The sequence below is a fragment of the Ranitomeya imitator genome, chromosome 4 (assembly GCF_032444005.1).
Source record: "Ranitomeya imitator isolate aRanImi1 chromosome 4, aRanImi1.pri, whole genome shotgun sequence".
NCBI lineage: Eukaryota > Metazoa > Chordata > Amphibia > Anura > Dendrobatidae > Ranitomeya > Ranitomeya imitator.
In genome coordinates, this window is record NC_091285.1 from 441,530,720 (window position 1) to 441,558,241 (window position 27,522).

Genomic DNA, 27,522 nt, shown 5'->3' on the forward strand with positions numbered 1-27,522 from the left:
ATTTTTTGAGTTGTGTTGCCATTTTCCTACACCCGTAACATTTTTATACTTTGGTTGATGGAGCTGTTTGAAGACTTATTTTTTGTTTTTGCCACGGGACCACATTTGTATTAATGCCATTTTGGGATAGATGTGATGTTTGGTTACTCGTTACAGTATATTTTGTGGAATTGCAGTGACCAAAGAAACCTAATTTTGGCATTCTTGATTTTTTTTCCATTTACAGTGTTTTATCAATAGGTTTAAATGATATATTTTGATAGCTTGGACCTTTCTAAATGCTGCGATGGCACATTTTCAAGAGTTATTTAATATCTTTATTTTTAGAGGATGGAAAAGGGGGAATGATTTGAACTTTTACGGTTTTTTATTTTTTTTTTTCATATTTTTTAAAAACTTTTTTTTTTTACTTTTCACTGTTCTTGTTTATCCCCTTAGAGGATGTGAAGCTGCAATCATCTAATCGCTTTGCTCTATATACACAGCAATATCACAGCATTGCTACATATAGTAAAAGTCATGGTCTCCTTTTAAGACTGGCCACAGACTAGATTTCAAGGGAGCTCCGTAATTACAAGCACAAGGGTCTTCAGCAGACTATGGCTGTCACAGCAAGCCATCGGTGACCTGTGATCACGTCACGGGCGCATTGAATGACATGCACCCATGCCGTGTTAATTGCCACTGTCAGAGTTTGACAGCAGCATTTAACAGGTTAATAATCATGGGCGGAGCTCCACTCCACCCATGATTGCTAGAGGCAGGTCCTGGCTGTAACACACAGCCATGATCTGCTGGGTATGGTGTGAACTCACCTCGTGATCCTGCGCAATACTCCCATTTCCGACTTCCATCATACCTGTACAGCGGATGTCGTGAAGGGGGTAAAGAGCTATTTAAATGTTGCTTAAAGTGAATCTGTCAGCAGGTTTTTGCTATGTAATTTGAAGACAGCATGAGGTAGGAGCTGAAACACTGAATTCAGCAATGTGTCATTAAACTATGTGCTGTAGTTTACTTACAATGAAGCTTGTATCACTAGGACTTTATCACTGCCTGGTCTGATGTGCACAGGATGGCTAATCCAACCACACTACGACCTGTGATAAGCAGCTCACTGTCAATAGACTATGTATATTTAGTGGTGTGGGCGGGGCAGTTTACGCAGCTCTGCTTCCTGATGAACTCTGATGACTGCTGCACCCAGTAAACTTTGACACAAAGTGATACATTACTGGGTTCAGGGTCTCTTTTTCTACAATATGCTGCTCGCAGATGAGGTAGCAAAAACCTGATGACAGATTCTCTTTAAGAGAAAAAAATACTCTTATAGCTTGGGTTAGGTTGTAGTGTTCCCCAACTCCGGTCCTCAAGAGCCACCAACAGGTCATGTTTTCAGTATTTCCTTAGTATTGCACAGGTGATAATTGCATCACCTGCACAGGCAATAATTCCATCACCTGTGAAATACTAAGGAAATCCTGAAAACATGACCTGTTGGTGGCTCTTGAGGACTGGAGTTGGGGAACCCTGGGTTAGAGGATAGTTGGGCATTGCATGCTTATACCGTGGAGTGGATCAAAGGGATCTGGGAGGTAAATCCTGGGAAATCTCTAACTCCAATGGACACTACAAACGCACTGTGATTGCACCCTAAAGTGAGCTCCTCTGTTGCAGCAAAACACGTTTTTCTTACATCAGAATGCTTAGGCTGGGTTCACATTGCGTTAATGGGAAAGCGCTAACGGACAGCGTTGCACGGTGAAATTAACGCCGTGCAACGCGTCCATTAGCGCGCCCATTCACAGCAATGGGAACGCGCAGCACTAGCGCGTGCCATGTTCGGCACGCGCTATGCGACGCGCCGGTGTTTCCTGGCGCGCCGCGGACGCTGCTTGCAGCGTCCGAGGCGCGCCCGCGGTCCGTTCCCCGCTCTCGCAGATCGGGGATCTGCGAGAGCGGGGACGTACCGCGACCCCGGGACGCAGCCCCATTAAAAACATTGCGTTAGCGCAACCCGCTAGCGCTAGCGCTAAACGGGTTGCACTAACGCAATGTGAACCTAGCCTTACACTTTCTTTTTAGAAAATATCACACAATTTAAACCAATCAGAGAACTAATAGAGCACATGTATAAAAGGTGTATCTTTACTTGCAGCTAGACATATGTACATGATTATAACATAATTATTGCCACTCGTAAGTGGACACCTGGTCTGAAAAGTCAAATCTGACCTGTCATAGCCGTCAAGACTTCCAGTGTGTGATGCAAAATAAAGATGCTTGTAGTCACACCAATAAACGTGATTCTATAAAAATATCAATTTATTGGAAATCATCCTCATTATTAAGTATCAGTTATGCAACTGTTTCCCAATTACATCTCATATGTTTTTATTTTTTTTAAACAGTAATGAGTTCTTTCCTGGTCATTATTAAATATTCAAAGTTACCTATATTAATATCAATAAGAATCATTGGTAATAAATTTGTGCTATATGTGTGTTTATGTATATGGGGCAATTCAGTTTTTTTGTAGTCCTCCTTCTCCTCCTTCATTCTAATGTCCAAACAGCGTAACATTACCAGGTCTTTCCTAAATTCTTCACTGTCTCCGCAATTGCTGGAAGCTGCTGAACCACATGCAATGACTTCCAATGTTACAATAGACACTATTACATAGTAATCCACCAGAAAAATATTTTTAACATTTCTACAAATTCTCATAAAAACTGTTATATTAAACTGTTATATTAAAGGATCAAGCTTTATGGCTCTTTTTGTAGGTAGCTCTGGTTCTTTCTGCAAAGACAATAATTAAAAAAAAAAAGTTAAAAGGATTATCCACGCCATTTTTTTCTAACATAGTCCCCAGAATTGTAAAAAAAATAAAATAAAACTACTCCCCTACCAGACTTCTACTGCTCTTCTGTAGTCTAGCTTAGGTCCCTCACCAATGCCCTTGCTTTCTCTTCTAATAGTGTTGGACCTCTAAAGGCAGAGGTGATCAATGCATCACAACGGTGGCCAGTGATTGGCTGCAGCAGTCACTTGCCTCTAGGATCAGAACAAGATATACAAAGCAGGAACAGGATGCCCACGGTTTCCACGTTCTATGTACTACACCTGCCTTACAAAGGGTTGGTCAAAACGAATAGCTTTGTTGTGGTTTACGTTAGAGCAAAAATAAAACATTGCATAAAAATGCATCAAATTTAGCGTGGCTTGTACAAATTATGTCTAAGCAATGTCTCAGGAGCTTCTGTTCATGACGCTCTTACCAGACAGTGTGGTTATTAGGGTTTTTAGCTCTTTTTGTGAGCTTAATAAATGTGATCAGCAGCTTACATTGGCCTCATCTCCAGTTATGCAGGTATCTAGTGCCACCTATTGAATCTAGCAATCCTAAAAGTCAAAATCGACCCTCACCACTTGACTTGGAATAAGAAGCCTAACCAGACATTCCATTTGCAGGCAAACACGTGTCTCGTGGTGTTTGCCCCTTATCAGTGCAAAGCAAGTGCACTGGTTTGCCTATCATTTATTGTTTTCTACATGCCAGTAAATCACAATAAGATCAATTAAAAACAATTTATAAAAACAAAAGCTTTCAGAACCTTTGATTCCATCCTTCTGGATTCTTTTCCAATTTTTTTTGTAAAAATAAGAGATAAAAGGAAGAACAGATATCTGTGATGCTAAAGTAACCTAAGAATAACACCTAATGCACATGGCATTATTGCTTCATACAATCTCATAATATAGACGTTTTTGCGAACTTATCATACCTTGACTTGCCCCATAGTTCATACAGATTCATACAAAATTAAATAAAAGGCCATATTACACACCTATCCTCTCCTAGAAGCATTGCTACTATGTGTGCATGGAACCTGAATTGTTGTCAGAATTGGCTGATTTCAACCAAGGTCTACCAAGAAGTTAATAGGTTGTATTGGATTTAAAGAGAATCTGTGAGTAGGATCAACCCTCCTAAGCTGTCTATATGGGCATGTAGGTCATAGGAAGCTGAATAAGATGATACCTTGATATCTATAATCCAATATCTTATTTGATAGAAATCCACATTTGTTATATGTAAATGAGCTGTTTCAGACTATGGGCCGGACACTGATCTGCATGAGAAGTAAGGCTAGCCTTAGACTTAGACTGGGGGTCACACTTGCGTGTGTAGTGCAAGAAACTCGCATGAGTCTCTCACATCAATACCCGCCACTCGGGACCAGAGTGTGCGGCTGCATGTATTTCTCTACAGCCGCACGCTCCGGTCCCGAGTGCTGGCGGCAGTGCTGGGTATTTATGCAAGAGACTCGTGCGAGTTTCTCGCATTACACATGCAAGTGTGACCCCGGCCATAAAAAACATTTATTTGGATGATAAGACCAGAAATTTGCGCAACCAAGTTGGTAATTGTGAAGATTACCTTATGGTATAAGCACATGATGTCTTTTAATAAAAAGCTGGAAGAAAAGTAAAAGTGCAATAGGGTCTTACCTGGGTATTAAGAGATACCTCTAATCAGATTTTACTCGCCAGATAGAGCCCAAACACAGGCTCATAGAAATATTAGCTCCTCGTGACCAGCCAGAGTAAAAAAAAAAAAGATGGGATAAAAGCGTGGATTAACTCCGCGCTGCTTGAAAGATAGAAGTCCAAATGGATATTCAGATGAAAAAGTGGCTTTATTCAACGCGGTTCAGAGTACTATGACTCCTTCATCAGGAAACCACAAAAGTGTATCTGATATATCTTTATTTATTTATATACGTTTGTGGTTTCCTGATGAAGGAGTCTTATTACTCCGAAACGCGTTGAATAAAGCCACTTTTTCATCTGAATATCCATTTGGACTTGCATCTTTCAAGCAGCGCAGAGTTAATCCACCTTTTTATCCCTTTTCTTTTTTTTTTTTTTACCATGACGTCTTTTAGACATGTTCGGACTCGGAGAATTTTTCAGGAAGACATTGCAGGTCACGCTGGCATCTTTGGTCCTGAATTGTCTTTTTTGTAGTCTTTTAAGTAGTTTTTTTTTACTACTTCTTTGGCTGCTGCGTTTTTATATTTTTTTTTTTTACTTTATTTCAAAATTGTATTGAATAAACTAATGAACGACTTCCAAACAGAAACCGTCCGAAGAATAGTCATTTCTTTTAACCGATTTGCATCTTTTGTACCCTGAAACAGTTAAAAGAATCTCAAAGAACTGAACATGTGCACAGCAAGTTGTTTTTACATTGCAGTGCATGTGTTCATTATTCTTACTGCTTTTTCAGAAAAAGACATCATGTGCCTGTACCCTTATTGCAACACTTTCTACATCTCCAGCTCTGCCTTCATCAATTCTAATTCTCTACGGAATGAAGCTCATTGACAGCAATAGCTGCAGTAGAAAGGAGAGCAGCATAGATACAGATATACCTGCAAGGAAAGAAGACCTTTGTTCACGCAGTTTCTCTAGGTCCTTTTAACATTAAAAGGTAAAGAGCGCTCAAGGCCAAAGCATATAGTAAAAAGCATAGCAGTCAAAATCTTTTAGAGACAGCTCCTTTATAGTGTTCTGTTTGTAAAATTTACATTTAGTCAGCAAAAATATGGAAAATGAGAAATGCACATTTATGAATTTTCAGAAGATAAAAGTAAACAGGACAGTAAACGAGAATGCAATGGACTAGACACATGATTGGTTTTGCTTAAAGGAATTTTCTGGTTTTAAAAATGCACTAGTAAATCTTTGAAATGGCATTGAGTGAATGACCATGGGCTGGGCTCCCATTGATATGCACAATGGTAGGGGTCAAATGCTATGTCAGGGTCCAATGCTGGTGTTATACTTGTATGTTTTCACCAAAATATTTGCAAGCATGTGCAAAATTATTACTGATTCAAGATAAACTTAATTTTCTTGGCACGCTTACATGTCTGATGAAGTTTAATAAAAACCTGTTAAAAAAATCATGAATTATAGTAACATAGTAACATAGTAACATAGTTAGTAAGGCCGAAAAAAGACATTTGTCCATCCAGTTCAGCCTATATTCCATTATAATAAATACCCAGATCTACGTCCTTCTACAGAACCTAATAATTGTATGATACAATATTGTTCTGCTCCAGGAAGACATCCAGGCCTCTCTTGAACCCCTTGACTGAGTTCGCCATCACCACCTCCTCAGGCAAGCAATTCCAGATTCTCACTGCCCTAACAGTAAAGAATCCTCTTCTATGTTGGTGGAAAAACCTTCTCTCCTCCAGACGCAAAGAATGCCCCCTTGTGCCCGTCACCTTCCTTGGTATAAACAGATCCTCAGCGAGATATTTGTATTGTCCCCTTATATACTTATACATGGTTATTAGATCGCCCCTCAGTCGTCTTTTTTCTAGACTAAATAATCCTAATTTCGCTAATCTATCTGGGTATTGTAGTTCTCCCATCCCCTTTATTAATTTTGTTGCCCTCCTTTGTACTCTCTCTAGTTCCATTATATCCTTCCTGAGCACCAGTGACCAAAACTGGACACAGTACTCCATGTGCGGTCTAACTAGGGATTTGTACAGAGGCAGTATAATGCTCTCATCATGTGTATCCAGACCTCTTTTAATGCACCCCATGATCCTGTTTGCCTTGGCAGCTGCTGCCTGGCACTGGCTGCTCCAGGTAAGTTTATCATTAACTAGGATCCCCAAGTCCTTCTCCCTGTCAGATTTACCCAGTGGTTTCCCGTTCAGTGTGTAATGGTGATATTGATTCCCTCTTCCCATGTGTATAACCTTACATTTATCATTGTTAAACCTCATCTGCCACCTTTCAGCCCAAGTTTCCAACTTATCCAGATCCATCTGTAGCAGAATACTATCTTCTCTTGTATTAACTGCTTTACATAGTTTTGTATCATCTGCAAATATCGATATTTTACTGTGTAAACCTTCTACCAGATCATTAATGAATGATAGGGGGGTACATTGCCCCTTAAACGTTGATGGAACACTGTTTGCACACATTTGAGAATTTTACTGTCTTGAAACAACTCAGAGCAGAAGATATTCTAGAAAAATAAGACACTGGTTCCAATCTCCTGTCCATCAGCAGAGCATGGTCCTTACCGTGGGAAAGTGATGGAGAATTGTGGTGTGGGTACGGCTGAATCCCATCTGTTGTTCAGAAAGCTGAGTTAGGAGCTGTTGTTTTTCTCGGCCCCATCGTCGAGCTGCCTCTTCCAACTGGCAGGAAAAGTTGCAAAGGGTAAGAATCCAGAATGACTGAAAAGCATTAAATTTACAAATGCCACAAAGTTTCTACCTCTCTCTCCAAGCTTTGCACTCTTGCTTGTGATTTCTCCAGCTTACTAAGAAGGGAAAACTTCTCACTATCTGTAAACGTTTCATGGACCTGTAAGAAAATGTATTTTGTTTTATTTTGTTTGGGATATTATATTTAATTGCTAAATATATTTATACAATTCATTAGTCAATCACTAAGGCTTAGGGTTTAAACAAAGGGGTCAACCTAATAAGCGCCACTTGAAAAAGAATGGAAAAAATGATAAACAAAAGGGATATTAAACCTGTTATGTTCAAGAGGACTTGTCACTTCCCATACATATATACATGTTTTGCATGGTGCAAAAGCCACTAGGAGTCGATTTTCATTTGTCCCAGGGCCTCTGCACTCCTGAGATATGGCCCCATCTTCTCTAAATGCAAGTCTAGTCTTTTTAGCCAACTCGGCAAAGGTCCACAAGAAGACATCCATAAAGAAGATGACCACACCCACTTAGCAAGAAAGAAACAACTACAGATTCATAAGAACAGCAAATGGGGTAGAGCCTCTCTCTAAAATAGTTATGTTGGCCAACCCCCTTCCGTGCTTAATTAATGATCTTCAGCATAGGTACATTATCACAAACTACATCCAGCAGCATCCCGCACAAGGAAAGTGTTCTGACCTCAGCTTTATCTTTGCACTGGGCATATGCTAATTGCTATTAGAGACTGGTGGTGAAGCACCCAGCCTATGGTGTCTCAATTAGGAAAGGTGGCTGGGGGACAGCTTGCTTGACTGTTCAGGAGAGAAGCTCTATCATCTCTTTTGCCTAATCAGTATGAGGTGTCACCATTTTTCCTATTGGGGTGTCTGGAGACAGTGAGTGACAGTTCATCCAAGGCAGGGGTGTGCAGAGCTGTCAGTATGCTGATGGACAGCTCAGCTGTCCAATCAGAGGCTGGGGCATGCTGAACTGTCATGTGTTGAGTGATAGTCCACCACTCAATCAGGGCCAGAGAGTGCTGAGTTTCCTCCAAGTGTCTCCTGTCTGGAGTAATTATCTTGCTATTTAGCTGGCTCTCTGCTTCCAATTACTGCCAGTTGTAGCTTATACTCGGTGGTGTCGCGTGCCTTGTGTTCCTGTACTCAGTCTCAGATCTATTGCTACCCGATCTTTGACCTTGCTTCGGACCATCCATTTGCCTAGCCTTTCTGTCTTGATCTGCTACCCTCCTGAAATCCTGACCTCAGACTGTGATCTGACTTACTGGGCTTTGTCTCACCCCTTTGTTTATGATGAGCTCTCTTTGTATGTGACTTCGGACCTCTAGACTATCCAGCCTCACGGCATGCCCGTGAGTTGTGACTAGTTTTACAGAAAGCATATGATGATTTGTGAACCTGTAACGGTCTTAGATAACAAGTTAATGCAGTTTGGGGACCTTCATTTTCCTGAAAGATGATGAGAACTTGATAGTCCCATCAGTGCTATCACTTTTCTCTCTGATCTGGAAAAATAATTTTCTGCGCTACTCACAGTTACATGCTGTGGTATTACTGTTGTAGTAATTCGAGTTCTCTCCAGTTCTTCTCTAAGACGAGAATTCTCAGCTAGAAGTGCAGCATATACCTCCGCCTGGAGAGTGTCTGATCGTGTGCCTAGAAGACAGGAAATTCAATTTGAATCAATATCCAAAAATAGAGACTTTTTGACCTTATTAAGAAGTCGGTATGCAAAAAAATGGTACCAGTGTCAACAGTGTTTTATATCCGTGTGTTATCAGTATTTGGTCACAGACGGATAAAAAAAATTAGTTACAGGGTTTGGCCTATACTTTGTAATGTTAATGCCACCCATGTGCTGTACGTGTTTTTCATGGACCCATACACTTGTATTGGCACTTTTCCTTCATAATACCCCCAAAAATGGACCTGTTGCCTTGATTTTTGCATGGTGAACAGTCCATGAAAAGACATAGACATGTGAATAGCAGCATAGACTATAATGGGTGCATATTCTATCCGTGAAAAATATGGATAGAACATATACATGAAACATGTACATCTGAATGAGGCCTTAAATGAATTCTTCTGCCAAAGCATTACTGCACCACAGCGTACTACATACAATACCTTCGCCATGGTCTTACCACAATCTCCTGTGGCAGGATGAAAGTATGCACAGTTTGCCTCAGATTATCACAATTATGTATTTTTTTTTTAAGTATCCTTAGTATTCTATTTGCGATACAAAATGTAATTGTCTGGAAAATTAGGAAAGATTTGTAATGAATGGTTATAATTTTAACGATGAAATTTCCGCTTGTCGATTTCCCAGAAAAAATATCTGTTTTCCCAGTACACAGTTCTTCTCTGATATATTGCAGCCCATGTTTTGAAGTACTGAGTAAGCAGGCGCAGTGCAGATCCAGCGAGTTAAAGAAAACTGCCTAATTCACACAAAGAAAAAAGATCCTGCAGTCAGACGTACATTTAAAGTGATTTATTCAATGTTCCCTTGCTAAAAATGTGCACTAATGGTCTCACTTACAGCTGTCACTCCTTGTGCTGCCTTTCATTTGTATTACCCCTTATTATAGTGTTATTACTTACACAGCTCCATCACTCCCTGCTTTGAGATTAATATCACCTCTCACCCCGTTATGGAAAGTCATATATCTTATGGCAATAGCGAACAAAACCACTGCTTCATCCATAAAATAGGAAAGAAAAAACACATTTCAAAATTGTTACTGTCAAAAACCTGGAAATACTGAGTATGAGAAAAGTCCCACATTTACAGCTTTTTATATCCAGATGACTAGTTTTTAACCAATATTGATATTTTCATTTTGTTAGTGCCTGCATTTTGCCACCTAAGGACTATGCCGCTCCGGGATATGAGCACATTACCGCAGACAGATGTTTTACAGCTGCATGTCGTAGTCATAGACACAGATAAACCTAGGAAAACTGTAGGCATTGGGTGCCATGTACTTCATTACAAATGAAATTATTTTGATGACACGGTCAAATGCGATATAACATATTTAGCAAGATTATGGCCAACAAAAAAAGAGTTCATGGCATATCCCGAATGTTGGAATGTTGTGCGACATATGGTAAACTGAACACACTAATGCAAGTGGCATTTAGGAGAGCTTTATTTGTGTAAGAGGGGTGGACTGGACTGTCGTGTTCCTACCCCTGAAGACACCGATTGGGTTATTGGTATGTAATGTGAATTCTGTCCCGCGTCTTTTTGTATATAATGTATTTTGCAATGTATTGTGACATAGTGCGATAAGTATATTATAGCATAAAGTAAGACACAGGTTAGTACTTAGGAAACAAGATAGTGAGGATAAAGGAGTGACTATAAATAGATAATAACATTAGGGTAAAGTAAGTGTTAATGTTTTGGACTAGCCCATGGTGGGAATGGCTTAGTGTTAGGGAAAGATACCAATTACTTTAGGAAGTGTCTGTGAGCAATGCTGACGTTGGGTGACCTATTAAAGAGGAGACTTAGGGGACGAGGGAGTAGCATGACCTGCAACTGACTGAAGAGCAAGAGAGTGGCCTTCCACCTTAAAGGGGACCTTGTATAGGATGACATTTTACGAGAAACCCTGAGCTTGCTCATCGTGAAAAGTAACGGACCTAAACAAGACTGTGTTTGAGGGAACTAGTAGGTGGCCCCGAGCAGTAGATCTAGGGCGCCAGTAGTAGAACAAATAGGATGTGGAACTGTTGAGCAGGTAGAGAGATCTTCAGATCAGGACTGTGCTGACAAGCTAGGCTGTTACGAAGTAGGGTGAAACAATGTGCTTCACCATCCCTGGAGTAGACTACTGTGGAAGTAAATGATGTGAGTGAACAAGCTTTCACTGTAAAAGAAACGTTCATAAGGCTATGTACTTGCAACCCCTTATACGTACCTTACCAAGTTACCGTTCATTAAAGGTCGGTACAACAGGAGTCTCCTTTATTGAACTTTAAATCCTACGGTCTGGCCGGCCAACAGCATCAGCCACAGGCGGCCTGTACGGGCACAAGGCCCTCACAGCATCAACACCAACACCCAGCCAGGACCCACTCTTTCATGTAGCATGCCAGGGCGTCACAGGAGAAGACCAGTACCTTGCCTGTGGCTACCGCCCCGCACAGAGCTACATCAGCATAACACATGCCACAAGTTTGTGTGTAACCAGAAGTTCAGGGGCTTTTGTTTGTAACTTTAATGGAGTTAGTTATATGCACTTCCAGTCATACACATGCAGAACTTAAAAACACAATTTTTTTTCTTCTGCAGAATCGTTTTGGGGTCATGCAGAGAGCAACTTGCTTATCTTTCAAAGGGCTGCACAGCCATATATTGTTTGTGGATGTAAAAGTTTCTGGTAGGTTCCTTTTAAGCGGGCACGTAATTTGACACTGTTGAGGGAGCACTGATATTTGGCTGGTAGTAATACTATGATATTTGGCTGACATGGAATGGTGAATTTATGTTTTTACCTTCTTTTCATTCTAAAACCATCTCTTCTACTGAATCCCCACCCGCCTCCCCTGTGATGTTTCTTTGTAACGTAGTAGTCCAGCAAAATTAGTTTTGCTTCTATGGTCCAGGATAGACTTTTGTTAAAGAATAATGTGGAGGTTTTTTTGTGTGTAAAAACGGGATCAAGCAGCGTTCGCCCATTAGGACCAATCATAGCATGGCATTTATTTTTTAAGAGATGGATAGAAAATGAAACCTACACTGTAAGTATTTGCTTTAGGCAACATAGATAGTTCTGCTAGGCAGTTTCAGAAATCTTTCCCTGATATCTGTAGTTGCATTGGAGGACACGGTGTATTACTGTAGAGTTAGAGGGGTTTTCTGGGACTTTTATAGTAATGTCCTATTCATCATATGTCAATATCTAATCAGTGGGGTTGCGACACCGGGCACTCCCGCCAATCAGCTGTTCTCTGTGGCGGCTGGATGTGCTCAGCTGCAGAGCAGAATTACACAACCACATCAACTGCACTGTGCCCATAGCCGGTACTACACATCTGCCCCCTATTGACTCGCGTAAGAGGCGGATGTGCAGCACCCCGACCATGGCCGCTAGTCAGTTGACACATCGACTAAGCACATCCAGCCAGCCACTGGGAATTGCTAATTGGCAGAGTGCACCCCCATCAATCAGAAATTAATGACCTATCCCAAGGATAGGCCATCAAATATAGGATGCCCTTTAATGCAATCTACTTTGCACTGAAATACTTTTTAATCACAATGTAATTTATGTGTTTTGTGTTAGATCACCTCGATCTCCTCTGTCCGTACGACTCCTCTTCTCATCTCGTAGTTTAGTGTCCAGCAGTTTCTCCATCTTCTCAATTACCTGAACCAACATAAGCCAAATAAAAGTCCCAAATGTAACATCAGTTAAGGGGCTGTTGTCTGTCATTTAGAATGTAACGTTCAATTGCATATTACAAAAATGACTACTAAACACTAGCACAGCGCTGTACAAAAGGAAGTTACCCATTTTCAGACACCCCTAATTGTGTATTAGTAACACGGAATGGTTACTGATTATTAATTAGACACTTTTTTATTAGAAAAAAACAATACCAGCTTTATCTAGCCATAAAAACACCAATATGAAGTATACATTATCATGTAAGATTCAGAAAAGATAGGAAAACTTGAAAACAAGTCAAATTATAGAAAAGAACTGGAAGAAGGGTGAGTCTTCCACTAACATTCCTCCAAGGACATAGAATCTAGTCCCCTCCTTGCTGATCATTATTTCACTAGAGGGAGGAAAATTTTGACAGTAGAACAAGGGAACATCAAGCAATCCCTGTAGGCCTAGATGGAGACAATTTTGAATAATAGCTTTGGACAAAAGTGAAAAGTGAAACTGTGTGATCAAGCAATTGATAAGAACTTGATATATCATCTCAACAATCACACATAATGTCAGAGTGATATGTAATAGTGCATTTTACTCTACATGTATTTATTGAAAAAGTAAAAAAAAATAGCATGGGGTTACCCGTAATTTTACAAACCAAAAACCCACATAACTCAACAAAGATGGAGTGGCAGGTTCTAAAATATGTGATAAATGAATGCTGTGCATGATGTGTTAAGCCTTTCCACGTGAAAGAAAAATCCTTGTATTGTATATTACGTGACTGATATCAATTGAGTGAAGAATTTGGTGGAAATTATTACCAGCAAGTTGGTGGAGCCATTAGAGGGCTGTTATTCTTTTTACATGGATGATTTGACTTTGGATAACTTTATTTTTAATCATTTATAAACTGTGTCTATGTCCACATTTGGGACAGCCTTATATGCTGTACATTTACACTCAGGATGTTCTAGCTCACCTTCTCCTGCTTCCGCACAGTGTCTTGTAAGGCCTTTGCCCGGCTGAGTCTTTGGTGGTACTGGCTGAGCACAGTTTGCTGCTGTTGGTGTGCTCTCTGCAGTAGAATCAGCTCCTTCTCACGGTCATTTCTCTACAAAATCATTAAAAAGCCATAAGACTAAGAAAGCTGGCCAGTATAGATCAATATACTGAATAGCATACGAGTGCCATCAACTTATATGGGAATGGACTGCATTTTATATATAATGAGATTGTCATTGACTGGCGTTCGTGTATTAATTGGGTATAGTCCAAGAGAAGACAATGCCGGAGTACTCATAAACTACAGGGTAGATAAGGAAATGTCTCCTTGGCCTTAATTGTTCAAGGGCTGTTTATAGCAGATAACATTTGGTAACTGCCTTATTGACTCAACAAATAAAATCAAACCCCTTATTAATGGGACGCCTTGGGGAACACAATATAGTTTTACATGTGTTTATTGAAATAGTTCTCTGATCAAAAGGGTGAAAGCATTATTTAGACTAATGTTCTGCTTTCTTTTTATCAATGACCTTGTTATTAACACAGAGCAAGAAAAAGAAAGATAATATTATAGTCAAGCATAATCAAGCCAAAAAATTAATTAAAGGGGTTGTCTACTACTGGGCAACCCTTTCCTTTCTGCTAGTGTGTGCCACACATAAAATTAAAAAAACAAAAAAAGTATACTTACCTTGTTGATCAGCGCCGCTCCTGTGATGTCAATGCTGTGATTGGCTGCAGATTTCACTATTCAGTTACAGTAGATTTCAGTTACAGTAGATGTTCATTCTGATTCTATACTGAAAGGCTGCAGCCAACCACTGGAGGTGTATTTTTTCCCTAATTTCATGTTGGGCACACTAGTAGTTTAGAACGTGTTTATTTTAAGGCAAATCTAATACAGAGTATTGACTTATAGGTGATAATAGAGGTAAAAAATTAAAAGAGCAGATTAGGGGAACAAATGAAAAAAAAAACTTTGTGGTGCCTTAGGTATTAGGCTTGACTTTAGTCACATATGAATTTCGGATTTCTTCCTATTTTCCTACGTATATATCACATCTCATTAACTAGAGCTCATGGAAGAAAAATAAGGGCAGGTTTAAAATCAATGACAAAAAAACTGACCTAAAACAGGTTAAATCACTGTAATTGTATCTTTTCTGCTCATCTTATTAACATTGTCTGATGTGTATTTGCATTTGCCCATTTACATTATGTTAAGTATAGGATAGAAATTATGCACAGGTATCCAAGGAACTAGTCTGATTAACATATGTTGAGTTTGGGGAAGGAATTTTTTCCTTAAGGGTGCATTCAGACTTCCATGTAAATCAGTCACAGATCGGAATGCAATACTCGGACTGGCCACAGGTTTCGTCACCCAAGTGATAGCTTTATATATTTCTATCAAGATGTGACACTCTGGTCAGGAGACCCCCTTAGGCAGTATACTGAGGTCTAATCTCAGACCGATTTGAATGGACATAGAATGTTAGAGTTGGAAGGGACCTCCAATGTCATCATGTCCAACACCCTGCCCAATGCAGATTCACTAAACCATCTCCGACACGTCTGTCCAACCTCTGTTTGAAGACTCCAATTGAAGGAGAACTCACCACCTTTCATGGCAGCCTGTTCCACTCATTGATCACCCTCACTGTTAAAAAGTTTTTTCTCATACTTAATCATTGCTTCTTGTGTTTCATGTGCAAATAAGAATAAGGATGATTCTACACTGTGACATCCCTGCAGATATTTGTAGACAGCTATTAAGTCTTCTCTTAGCCTTCTTTTTTGCAAGCTGAACAGTCCCCTCACCATCCTGGTAGCTCTTCCCTGAACTTGCTCCAGTTTTTCAATGTCTTTTTTAAAGTGTGGTGCCCAGAACTGGACACTGTGTTCCAGATAAGGCCTTAACAAGGAGTAGAGGGGATAATTACTTCCCATAATCTAGACTGTATGCTTCTCTTAATACATCCCAGAACTGTGTTTGCCTTTTTTGCTGCTGTATCACACAGTTGACTCATTTGCAGTCTGTGATCTATTAGTATACCCAAGTCTTTTTCACACTTGTTGTTGCCCACATGAATCTTACATTTATCCCTGTTTAATACCACTCTATTGGTCACTGCCCATTACTTAAGCTTAGCTAGATCCTTCTGTATCCTTTCTTTGTCTCTTTGTTAGCTATCCCTCCTATCTTTGCATCATCTGCAAACTTGATTAGTTTATTTTCAGTTCCTTTGTCTAGATCATTTTTAAAAATGTCGAATAACACGGGGGCCAGTACAGGGCCTTGTGGTACCCCGCCTGAAACACTTTTCCAATTGGATGTGCAACTATTTATTACCACTCTTTGAGTACGATCACTGAGCCAGTTACGCATCCACCTAACCGTAGCCATCATTCCCATACTTGGCTATTTTTTCAATAAAGGATGGTATGAGATACTTTATCAAATACTTTGCTGAAATCGAGATATACTATATCTACCGCATTTCCCTGATACACCCAGTCAGCAATTCCATCATAGAAGGAAATTAGATTAGTCTAGTATGACTTGTTTGCTACAAACCCATGCTGGCTCTGGTTAATTACTGTATTCCTATCCAAGTACTTACATACATGCTGTTCAATAATTTGTTCAAAGATCTTTCCTGGTATTATTATTATTATTTATTATTATAACGCCATTTATTCCATGGCGCTTTATATGTGAGGAGGGGTATACATAATAAAAACAAGTACAATAATCTTAAACATTACAAGTCATGACTGGTACAGGCAGCGTCGGACTGGAGCACCTTGGGCCCACCAGAGAAAATCATTCTTGGGGCCCACTATGTAGCTACATTGCAATAAATACAAGACCACCAATTGTGCGGTAAAACACACTAATATCAGCGTATAATCTAAGGTAGTACACGTCTTAATTATGTAGCGGGGGTTGGGGTAGCCCCAGTGTCAGACTGGGGTGCCTAGGGCCCACCAACTGAACGGACTCCAGGGGCCCACTCTAAATTTCAATGCTCAGACTAGGTACACCTTTGTTTTGTAGTATTTGTTTTGCAGTATTTGTTAGGAGGCTCAGTAGTAAGTTTCATTATATTCATTAGAAGAACAGGTACAACATCCTGCACATTTTTTTTTTTTGCTAAAAATATAGACACTCGAACGGAAACAACAAAGACCTGATCACTGTATTTAAAGGGAACCTGTCACCCCCCCTAGGGCATTTTTAAGTAAAAGAGCCACCTTCAGCAGCACCAAGGCTGCATTCTGTGAAGGTGGCTCTTATGCTTAGTATCCCTAGTAATGCTGAAATAATCACTTTTATAAATTTTGCGCCATACCTGTATTGAGTCCCGGAGGTATGTCTTCTACCCCGGTGTCAACCGCCTCCGAGACGTCAATCGTCTCCCTCTTGCGTCTGTGCGCCGCCTCCTGTGTTCAAAATACATGCCCATCGCCTGCACTCTGCTAACATTTCTCGGGCATGCACCATGCGCAATGCCCGTGAACTTACATCAGGCGAGTAACGTTGGCAGAGTGCAGGCTCTGGGCATGTATTTTGAACACAGGAGGCGGCTCCTTTACTTAACCCCTTTCTGACCTCGGACGGGATAGCACGGGCTCCGGCGGTGTTTTGAACAGCTGACATGTGCCCGCAATAGTAGCGGGTGAAATCGCGATTCACCCGCCGCTATTAACTAGTTAAATACCGCTGTCAAACGCTGACGGCGGCATTTAACCGGCGCTTCCAGCCATCCGGCTATAAATGATCGCATCGCCAACCCCCCCCTCCCCCCCTGTCACATGATCGGGGGTCAGCAATGCATCAGAATGGTAACCATAGAGGTCTCAAGGACCTTTAGGGTATGTGCACACGCTGCGGATTTCTGCAGCGGTTTCCCATAAGTTTACAGCACAATGTAAATCTATGGGAAATAAAATCCGCAGTGAACATGCTGTGGAAAAAAACGCGCAGAAACGCAGCGGTTTGTATTCCGCAGCATGTCAATTCTTTGTGTGGGTTTACAACTGCTCCAATAGAAAACTGCAGGTGTAAAACCGCAGCGGAAACCGCACTAGAAACCGCGATAAATCCGCAGTAAAAAACGCAGCGGTTTTGCACTGCAATTTATCAATTCCGCTGCGGAAAATTCCGCAATGGAATCCGCAGCGTGTGCACAAGCCCTAACTGAGGTAAAATACTGACCAAATACTGAGCGTGTGATCATGGCCTTAGTTTAATTTTTCTGTTACTATAACAATACAAAGAAAAAAAAACATGAATACCAATGTGATCCTTAGCTACACCCGTTCACTTTTAAGCCATCAAGATTTAGTATATTTTTTAGTTTCCCAGAGATCAATCTTTTTTACCGCAATGCATTTTTTTCGTGGAAAAAAAACGCAACATGTGCACAAAAATTGCAGAATGCATTATAATTGATGGGATGCATATGTGTGCGTTTTTATCTCGTTTTTATAGCAAAAAAAGTGAAAAAACCGCAACGTGTGCACACAGCCTTAAGGGAACCTGACACCTCCAAAATCGAAGGTGAGCTAAACCCACCAGCATCAGGGGCTTATCTACAGCATTCTGGAATGCAAAGTACTGCAGTGCGCAGGTGCCGGAAAGGTCAGAGAGGCCCGGTGCCTGCGCACTGCATTACTTTGCTCTGCCCTCAACAGGGCAGACAGTAAGCCTGCGCCGGAGCCGCAGCGTGAAGACAAGAAGAGGACGTCATCGTAAGAAGATGGGAGTCCCCGGTCTGGACCGCGACGCCCATCGGACCGGGACCGCCCCTGGGTGAGTATAATCTAACCTCTTTTTCTCTTCTTTCAGGATACATCAGGGGCTTATCTACAGCATTACAGAATGCTGTAGATAAGTTCCTGATGCTGGTGGGCTTAGCTCATCTTCGATTTTTGGGGTGACAGGTTCCCTTTAAGATTTTCTTTTTTTAACAGTCATTCTTATTCTTTTTATTATTATTATTATTAGAATGTTAAAAATAATTAAAAAAAAAAATATGGTTATCCTCACCTTCTGACGGCCCCCGATCTCCTCAGCGGCGCTCCCAGTACGTTCTGTTCCCAGGGATGCTTTGCGCGAAGGACCTTTGTGACGTCATGGTCGTGTGACCGCAACGTCATCCCAGGTGATTCGCACACAGCATCCCTGGGAACGGAAGCTGCCACGTGCACCGCTGAGAGGCGGGAGGACTCCGGGGGCCATCAGAAGATAAGTATATCCCTATTTTTTATTTTAATTCTTTTTTTTTATTTTACATGAATATGGTACCCAGGGCCTGGAGGAGAAAGCCTCTTCTCCAGACCCGGGTACCATCTGTACATGAAGTGCTCACTTTATGCATGGTGGGCATAGCCACAAGCGTAAAGTGAGGGTTTCAGTGCAATCCTATGGTGGCGGAATCGCCGCGATTCCGCAGGAATAATGAACATGCTGTGGATTTTAGCGATATGTGATTCCGCAACGGGAAAATCCGCAGCATGGGCACAGCAACTGCGGAATCCCAAAGGATTGCATGGGAATGCGTTTTTTAAGTGTTTCCGCTGCAGCAAAAACGCGGCAGAAATGTATAAAGAACGCAACGTGGGCACACAGCCTAAAACTCAGTTGTTTATTACCTTTTTTTTTTATACCGCGAAGATTATGAAGTAATTTTTAAAATGGGACAACCCTTGGTAATTTTTTTTTTACTATTATATTTTTGCTATAAATAACATTATTGATATATTATTCATTCTTCATTTAAAAGTGCAAGGTTTTTTTAAAGGTACATGAGCATTTTTTTTATGGCGCGTTTAACTAAAGCATATATGCTTTTTTATGTCTGAATCCATCACTAAAAATGGCAAATGTATTGTATACACATTCACTTACGTAAATGCATTGCAGACATGCACACTGTACTTATTTATATAGCGTATAGGTGTGCATTTGTGTATACATTTAGGGTATGTGCACACATTGCGGATTGGCCTGTGGAATTTTCTGCACAGAATCTGCATCTCTTGCAGAAAATGCAGGCCAAAATGCTTGCGGATTTCATGCGGAATTCATGCGGATTTGTTTCGGATTGTCATGCGTTTTTTGATATGCAGATTTGCCTTACTCAGTGTATAGTCAATGGGTGCAGAAACGCTGCATTTCTGCACAAAGAATTGACGTGCTACGGAAAATAACCTGCAGCGATTCCGCACGTTTTTTCCACAGCATGTGTACAGCGTTTTTGTATTTCCCATTGGTTAACATTGTGTGCACAACGCACTGCGGATTTGAGGCAATGCTGCGCGTCCAAAAACGCTGCGGAAACGCATCAAAATCAGCAATGTGTGCACATAGCCTTATACACACACAGAAATAGGATAGATGGATCTCGGGCAGCAAGCGCTCTGAAGAAGATGGGGATCTCCTGTCACCATCACAGCACCGCAGTGGGGGAGACATTGTGATATCAGCAACTAGAAAACAGAAAGGGTAGAGGGGGCAGCGAGAGCGCAGATGTATGGGGCAAACAGGACAAACAGCGTTTGTTGGGGTGGAGGACAGAACAAGGTCAGGATATAGACATAAACAGGAAGCTCCAGTACTCACTTCAGGTCAGCACTGTGTTCCTCTGGAGCTCCCCTCCCCCTCCTGACCGTGCCGACAGCAGAGCTTGTCTGACAGCAGTGTGGGAGAGGCCAGCTTCTATTCACTTCTCTAAGCACTTTCTTCAGCAGTGGCTGCACAGCTCTCTTGGCCCCACACTCCAGCAGCCTGACCCGGTCCGTGCTGGTGTGCTGAGCTTACTGCTGGGGGCGGCCCCAGCAGCATCTTAGCCAGTGTAGCTCAGGGAAATGGTTGTGCTGAGCCTCCCTCCCCCCATCCTAGCCAGAGACTGGAGGAGGGAGAGAGAAGGTGGAGATCCTGCCCGCACACTGTTCTCACCCTGTTATACCAGGCAATGCAGGAGGCTCCTGCCAGGAGCTCAGCTTTTCTCCCCTCTTCTGTTGAGCGGGGAGGGGCGGGGCTTAAATCGTGCATGCAGGGCAGGGATACTGAGAAGAGAGAGACTGTCGGAGTCAGGGGCCCACCGGGGGATCCACCGGTTTCCCGGTGGGCCAGTCCGTGCCTGGGTACAGGAGGAGAGAGGACCCTGCCCACGAGGGCTCACAATCTAGTATGGATATAAAGCTCAATGGCCTGTCATTTCCTGGCTCTATTTTCTTTCCTTTTTTGAAGATAGGGACAACATTTGCCCTTCTCCAATCTTCTGGAACTTCTCCCCTTCTCCATGATTTTTCAAAGATTCTGGCTAGTGGTTCTACAATTTTCTCTTCTATGTCTTTCAGCACCCTAGTATATAATTCATCTGGACCAGGAGATTTAAATTAATTTAAATGAGATAAGTGTTCCCTCATCATCTCTCTGTTTATAAATAGTGTGGATTCTTTTATTCCTTTGATAGCACAGTGGAGATCAGTTGATGTTACATTTGATTTCTTAGAGAACACAGAAGCAAAATTAGAATTTAAGTGTTTGGTCTTCTCTGCACCATTTTTTTACCACTTCACCATTTTCATCCTGTAAAAATACTATAGCATCTTTAACATTTCTTTTGCTTTTGACATACCGCCAAAATGTTATTGCTATTGGTCTCCCTTGCAAGCCTCATTTCATTGCTAGCTTTAGCTCTTCTAATGCTTCGGAATACGCCGTAAGACAGGGCAATAAGCATTTGCTTTGTGAAGTTTTTGACTTCCTCTGGATCATCATGTTAAGTTATAGGTTGAACTTTGTGCACTTATGTCTACGTTTAACCTTGAAAACTATACATGTGTTAAGGGGAGCCTACAGCTTACAAAACAATTCTGTGCCCCAACACACATTTCTAGTGTCCACCCTGTTATATTGTAGGATAGTAAATGCTAAAAGATAATACAAACAGGTACAATAAGTGTATAATAAGTGTGTGTACAGAGGGTCAGACTGCCCCACAGCGGGCATTTATTACGTGAGGAATTACAAATACCCTTTTTCCCTTATTACTGATGACATGTCCAAATGCACAGTGAAAACAACACAGATTGTAATGCAATAATAGCATTTTTTCTGTATTACCGACAGATGGGCCATAAGAAAAATGTTGTCCTTAGGACTCAGTCTGACAGTGTGCCCATGAATGTCTATATGGCTGGGTGGGTGAATTTATGTATTTAGATTAGTGGTTTGTGTGCCTGTATTAACTATATAACTTGAAACGAACTTCCACCTCACAATACATGCATAATGCATATATGAAATACTTGGTGCTTCATTTTTAATCTTTCTAGTGTCATGTATTTGTTTCCCATTGAGCTCTTAGTTCATGCAAAGTGACTGCCTATGTCAACTATGCACCATGTACTCTGGAAGTCTGGGACCAGGGACAGGACTGAGATGGAAATTCAGCCCTGGTACTTGACCACACAGGCCCACCTGATGTGGGGTGAATATGAAATATGGTATGTTTGTGCACTTGTGGGTTATGGCTGATTTGGGTATATGTCACATTTTCAAAATAAAAATGGCTGTAATTTGCACTTTATCATCTTCAGGCAAAACTGAATTGACATAATCTAGAATATAAATAAAACAAATGTTGAATTCTTTTTATAGGGGGATGGACATATTTGTAATAAAGAGCTCCATGATTACAAAAATGCTGTGTTTGATAGTAGTAGAAAAGTGAATGAGATTCCTAAAATCTCACATATACACGCTGCTTATTTTTTCCTAGAACATTTGAAGCAGTTTCATGGTTTCATGTGTGCAGCATGTCTATCCTTTCGTTATCAGTAAACATTAGGGTTGAGCGAAACGGGTCGTTCATTTTCAAAAGTCGCCGACTTTTGGCAAAGTCGGGTTTCATGAAACCCGATCCGACCCCTGTGCGGGGTCGGCCATGCGGTACGCGACTTTCGCGCCAAAGTCGCGTTTCAATGACGCGAAAAGCGCCATTTCTCAGCCAATGAAGGTAAGCGCAGAGTGTGGGCAGCGTGATGACATAGGTCCTGGTCCCCACCATCTTAGAGAAGGGCATTGCAGTGATTGGCTTGCTGTGTGCGGCGTCACAGGGGCTATAAAGGGGCGTTCCCGCCGACCGCCATGTTACTGCTGCTGATCTGAGCTTAGGGAGAGGTTGCTGCCGCTTCGTCAGAAGCAGGGATAGCGTTAGGCAGGGTCCATTAACCACCAAACCGCTTGTGCTGTAGCGATTTCCACTGCCCAACACCACCTTCGGTGTGCAGGGACAGTGGAAGCTACATTTTTTTTTTTTCCCCCCTCAGCGCTGTAGCTCATTGGGCTGCCCTAGAAGGCTCCCTGATAGCTGCATTGCTGTGTGTATGCCGCTGTGCAAACCAACTGCTTTTTTCAAAGCACAAATCCTCTTGTTTCTTCCTTTCTGCACAGCTATCTTTTTGGTTTGTACACACTTTTTATTTAATTTGTGCATCAGTCCACTCCTTATTGCTGCCTGCCATACCTGGCTGAGATTACTGCAGGGAGATAGTAATTGAAGGACACTCCCTGTTTTTTTTTTTTTTTTGTGGGAGATTAAGATTGACATTTCTGCTAGAGTGCCATCCCTGTCTGTGTCATCTCTCACTCAGTGGGCCATAGAAAGCCTATTTATTTTTTTGCTTGATTTGGGTTATAAAATCTACCTGAAAAAATCACTACATCAATCAGTGGGAGAAAAATATTGGCCTCAGGGCTTGTGTGCCACTCTTGACTCCTGTGTGCATCATCACTCACTCAGTGGGCCATAGAAAGCCTATTTATTTTTTTGCTTGATTTTGGTTCTAAAATCTACCTGAAAAAATCACTACATCAATCAGTGGGAGAAAAATATTGGCCTCAGGGCTTGTGTGCCACTCCTGACTCCTGTGTGCATCATCACTCACTCAGTGGGCCATAGAAAGCCCTTTTTTTTTTTTTTTTTTGCTTTATTTGGGTTCTAAATTCTACCTGAAAAAATCAATAAATCAATCAGTGGGAGATTAATATTGGCCTTTGGGCTTGTGTGCCAGTCCTAAGCGTGCCATCTCTCTCTCTCAGATAGTGGGCCATAGAAAGCCTATTTATTTATTTATTTTTTTATTGGGTTTATAAATTTTCCCTGGAAAAAAAAAAAAAAGTGGGAGATTAATATTGGCCTCTGGGCTTGTGTGCCAGTCCTGAGCGTGCCATCTCTCTCACAAATAGTGGGCCATAGAAAGCCTATTTATTTATTTTTTTTTGGTTTTATAAATTCTCCCTTACAAAAAAAAAGGGAGATTAATATTGGCCTTTGGGCTTGTGTGCCAGTCCTAAGCGTGCCATCTCTCTCTCTCAGATAGTGGGCCATAGAAAGCCTATTTATTTTTTTTTTTTTTTATTGGGTTTATAAATTTTCCCTGGAAAAAAAAAAAAAAGTGGGAGATTAATATTGGCCTCTGGGCTTGTGTGCCAGTCCTGAGCGTGCCATCTCTCTCACAAATAGTGGGCCATAGAAAGCCTATTTATTTTTATTTTTTTGGTTTTATAAATTCTCCCTTACAAAAAAAAAGGGAGATTAACCCCTTTACCCCCAAGGGTGGTTTGCACGTTATGGACCGGGTCAATTTTTACAATTCTGACCACTGTCCCTTTATGAGGTTATAACTCTGGAACGCTTCAACGGATCCCGGTGATTCTGACATTGTTTTCTCGTGACATATTGTACTTCATGATAGTGGTAAAATTTCTTTGATATTACCTGCGTTTATTTGTGAAAAAAACGGAAATTTGGCGAAAATTTTGAAAATTTCGCAATTTTCCAACTTTGAATTTTTATGCAATTAAATCACAGAGATATGTCACACAAAATACTTAATAAGTAACATTTCCCACATGTCTACTTTACATCAGCACAATTTTGGAACCAAAAATTTTTTTTTGTTAGGGAGTTATAAGGGTTAAAAGTTGACCAGCAATTTCTCATTTTTACAACACCATTTTATTTTAGGGACCACATCTCATTTGAAGTCATTTTGAGGGGTCTATATGATAGAAAATACCCAAGTGTGACACCATTCTAAAAACTGCACCCCTCAAGGTTCTCAAAACCACATTCAAGAAGTTTATTAACCCTTCAGGTGCTTCACAGGAATTTTTGGAATGTTTAAATAAAAATTAACATTTAACTTTTTTTCACAAAAAATTTACTTCAGCTCCAATTTGTTTTATTTTGCCAAGGGTAACAGGAGAAAATGGACCCCAAAAGTTGTTGTACAATTTGTCCTGAGTACGCTGATACCCCATATGTGGGGGTTAACCACAGTTTGTGCGCATGGCAGAGCTCGGAAGGGAAGGAGCGCCATTTGACTTTTCAATGCAAAGTTGACTGGAATTGAGATGGGACGCCATGTTGCGTTTGGAGAGCCACTGATGTGCCTAAACATTGAAACCCCCCACAAGTGACACCATTTTGGAAAGTAGACCCCCTAAGGAACTTATCTAGAGGTGTGGTGAGCACTTTGACCCACCAAGTGCTTCACAGAAGTTAATAATGCAGAACCGTAAAAATAAAAAATCATTTTTTTTCACAAACATTATCTTTTCGCCCCAAATTTTTTATTTTCCCAATGGTAAGAGAAGAAATTGGACCACAAAAGTTGTGGCACAATTTGTCCTGAGTACTCTGATACCCCATATGTGGGGGTAAACCATTGTTTGGGCGCATGGGAGAGCTCGGAAGGGAAGGAGCGCCGTTTGACCTTTCAATGCAAAATTGACAGGAATTGAGATGAGACGCCATGTTGCGTTTGGAGAGCCACTGATGTGCCTAAACATTGAAACCCCCCACAAGTGACACCATTTTGGAAAGTAGACCCCCTAAGGAACTTATCTAGAGGTGTGGTGAGCACTTTGACCCACCAAGTGCTTCACAGAAGTTTATAATGCAGAACCGTAAAAATAAAAAATCTTTTTTTTTTCACAAAAATTATCTTTTCGCCCCCAATTTTTTATTTTCCCAATGGTAAGAGAAGAAATTGGACCACAAAAGTTGTGGCACAATTTGTCCTGAGTACTCTGATACCCCATATGTGGGGGTAAACCATTGTTTGGGCGCATGGGAGAGCTCGGAAGGGAAGGAGCGCCGTTTGACCTTTCAATGCAAAATTGACAGGAATTGAGATTGGACGCCATGTTGCGTTTGGAGAGCCACTGATGTACCTAAACATTGAAACCCCCCACAAGTGACACCATTTTGAAAAGTAGACCCCCTAAGGAACTTATCTAGATGTGTGGTGAGCACTTTGACCCAATAAGAGCTTCACAGAAGTTTATAATGCAGAGCCGTAAAAATAAAACAAAATTTTTTTCCCACAAAAATAATTTTTTAGCCCCCAGTTTTGTATTTTCCTGAGGGTAACAGGAGAAATTGGACCCCAAAAGTTGTTGTGCAATTTGTCCTGAGTGCGCTGATACCCTATATGTGGGGGAGAACCAGCGTTTGGGCGCATGGGAGGGCTCGGAAGGGAAGGAGAGCCATTTGGAATACAGACTTAGATGGAATGGTCTGCAGGCGTCACATTGTGTTTGCAGAGCCCCTAATGTACCTAAACAGTAGAAACCCCCCACAAGTGACCCCATATTGGAAACTAGACCCCCCAAGGAACTTATTTAGATGTGTTGTGAGAACTTTGAGCCCCCAAGTATTTCACTACAGTTTATAACGCAGAGCCGTGAAAATAAAATAAAAAATTTCACCTCAAAATTATTTTTTAGCCCCCAGTTTTGTATTTTCTCGAGGGTAAAAGGAGAAATTGGACCCCAAAAGTTGTTGTCCAATTTGTCCTGAGTGCGTTGATACCCCATATGTGGGGTGAACCAGCGTTTGGGCGCATGGGAGGGCTCGGAAGGGAAGGAGCGCCATTTGGAATGCAGACTTAAATGGAATGGTCTGCAGGCGTCACATTGCGTTTGCAGAGCCCCTAATATACCTAAACAGTAGAAACCCCCACAAGTGACCCCATGTTGGAAACTAGACCCCCCCACGAACTTATCTAGATGTGTTGTGAGAACTTTGAGCCCCCAAGTGTTTCACTACAGTTTATAACGCAGAGCCGTGAAAATAAAAAATCTCTTTTTTTCCCACAAAAATTATTTTTTAGCCCCCAGTTTTGTATTTTCCCAAGGGTACCAGGAGAAATTGGACCCCAAAAGTTGTTGTCCAATTTGTCCTGAGTACGCTGATACCCCATATGTTGGGGTAAACTCCTGTTTGGGCACACGGGAGAGCTCGGAAGGGAAGGAGCACTGTTTTACTTTTTCAATGCAGAATTGGATGGAATTGAGATCGGTCGCCATGTCGCGTTTGGAGATCCCCCTGATGTGCCTAAATAGTGGAAACCCCCCAATTATAACTGAAACCCTAATCCAAACACACCCCTAACCCTAATCCCAACGGTAACCCTAACCACACCTCTAACCCAGACACACCCGTAATCCTAATCCCAATCGCAAATGTAATCCAAACCCTAACCCTAACTTTAGCCCCAACCCTAACTGTAGCCTTAACCCTAACCCTAGCCCTTACCCTAGCCCTAACCCTAGCCCCAACCCTAACCCTAACCCTAACCCTAGCCCTAGCCCTAACCCTAACATTAACCCTAGTCCCAACCCTAACCCTAGCCCTAACCCTAGCCCTAACCCTAGCCCTAGCCCTAACCCTAGCCCTAGCCCTAACCCTAACCCTAGCCCTAACCCTAATCCTAGCCCTAACCCTAGCCC

The 27,522-nt window shown here is 41.4% G+C and overlaps 1 protein-coding gene across 1 annotated transcript in view; it reads right to left on the reverse strand.

The window, feature by feature from the left end:
• Positions 1-2,300: 2,300 nt before the first annotated feature.
• The window catches only part of CCDC33 (coiled-coil domain containing 33), a 197,998-nt gene continuing 172,776 nt past the window's right edge, over positions 2,301-27,522 (reverse strand). The window contains exons 18-23 of the mRNA XM_069765644.1: positions 13,678-13,809; positions 12,599-12,677; positions 8,822-8,943; positions 7,321-7,410; positions 7,125-7,241; positions 2,301-2,802 (exon numbers count right to left, since the gene is read on the reverse strand). Coding sequence (XP_069621745.1) covers positions 2,749-2,802; positions 7,125-7,241; positions 7,321-7,410; positions 8,822-8,943; positions 12,599-12,677; positions 13,678-13,809 — 594 coding nt within the window. The 3' untranslated portion in view covers positions 2,301-2,748. The remainder of the gene's footprint in view (positions 2,803-7,124; positions 7,242-7,320; positions 7,411-8,821; positions 8,944-12,598; positions 12,678-13,677; positions 13,810-27,522) is intronic.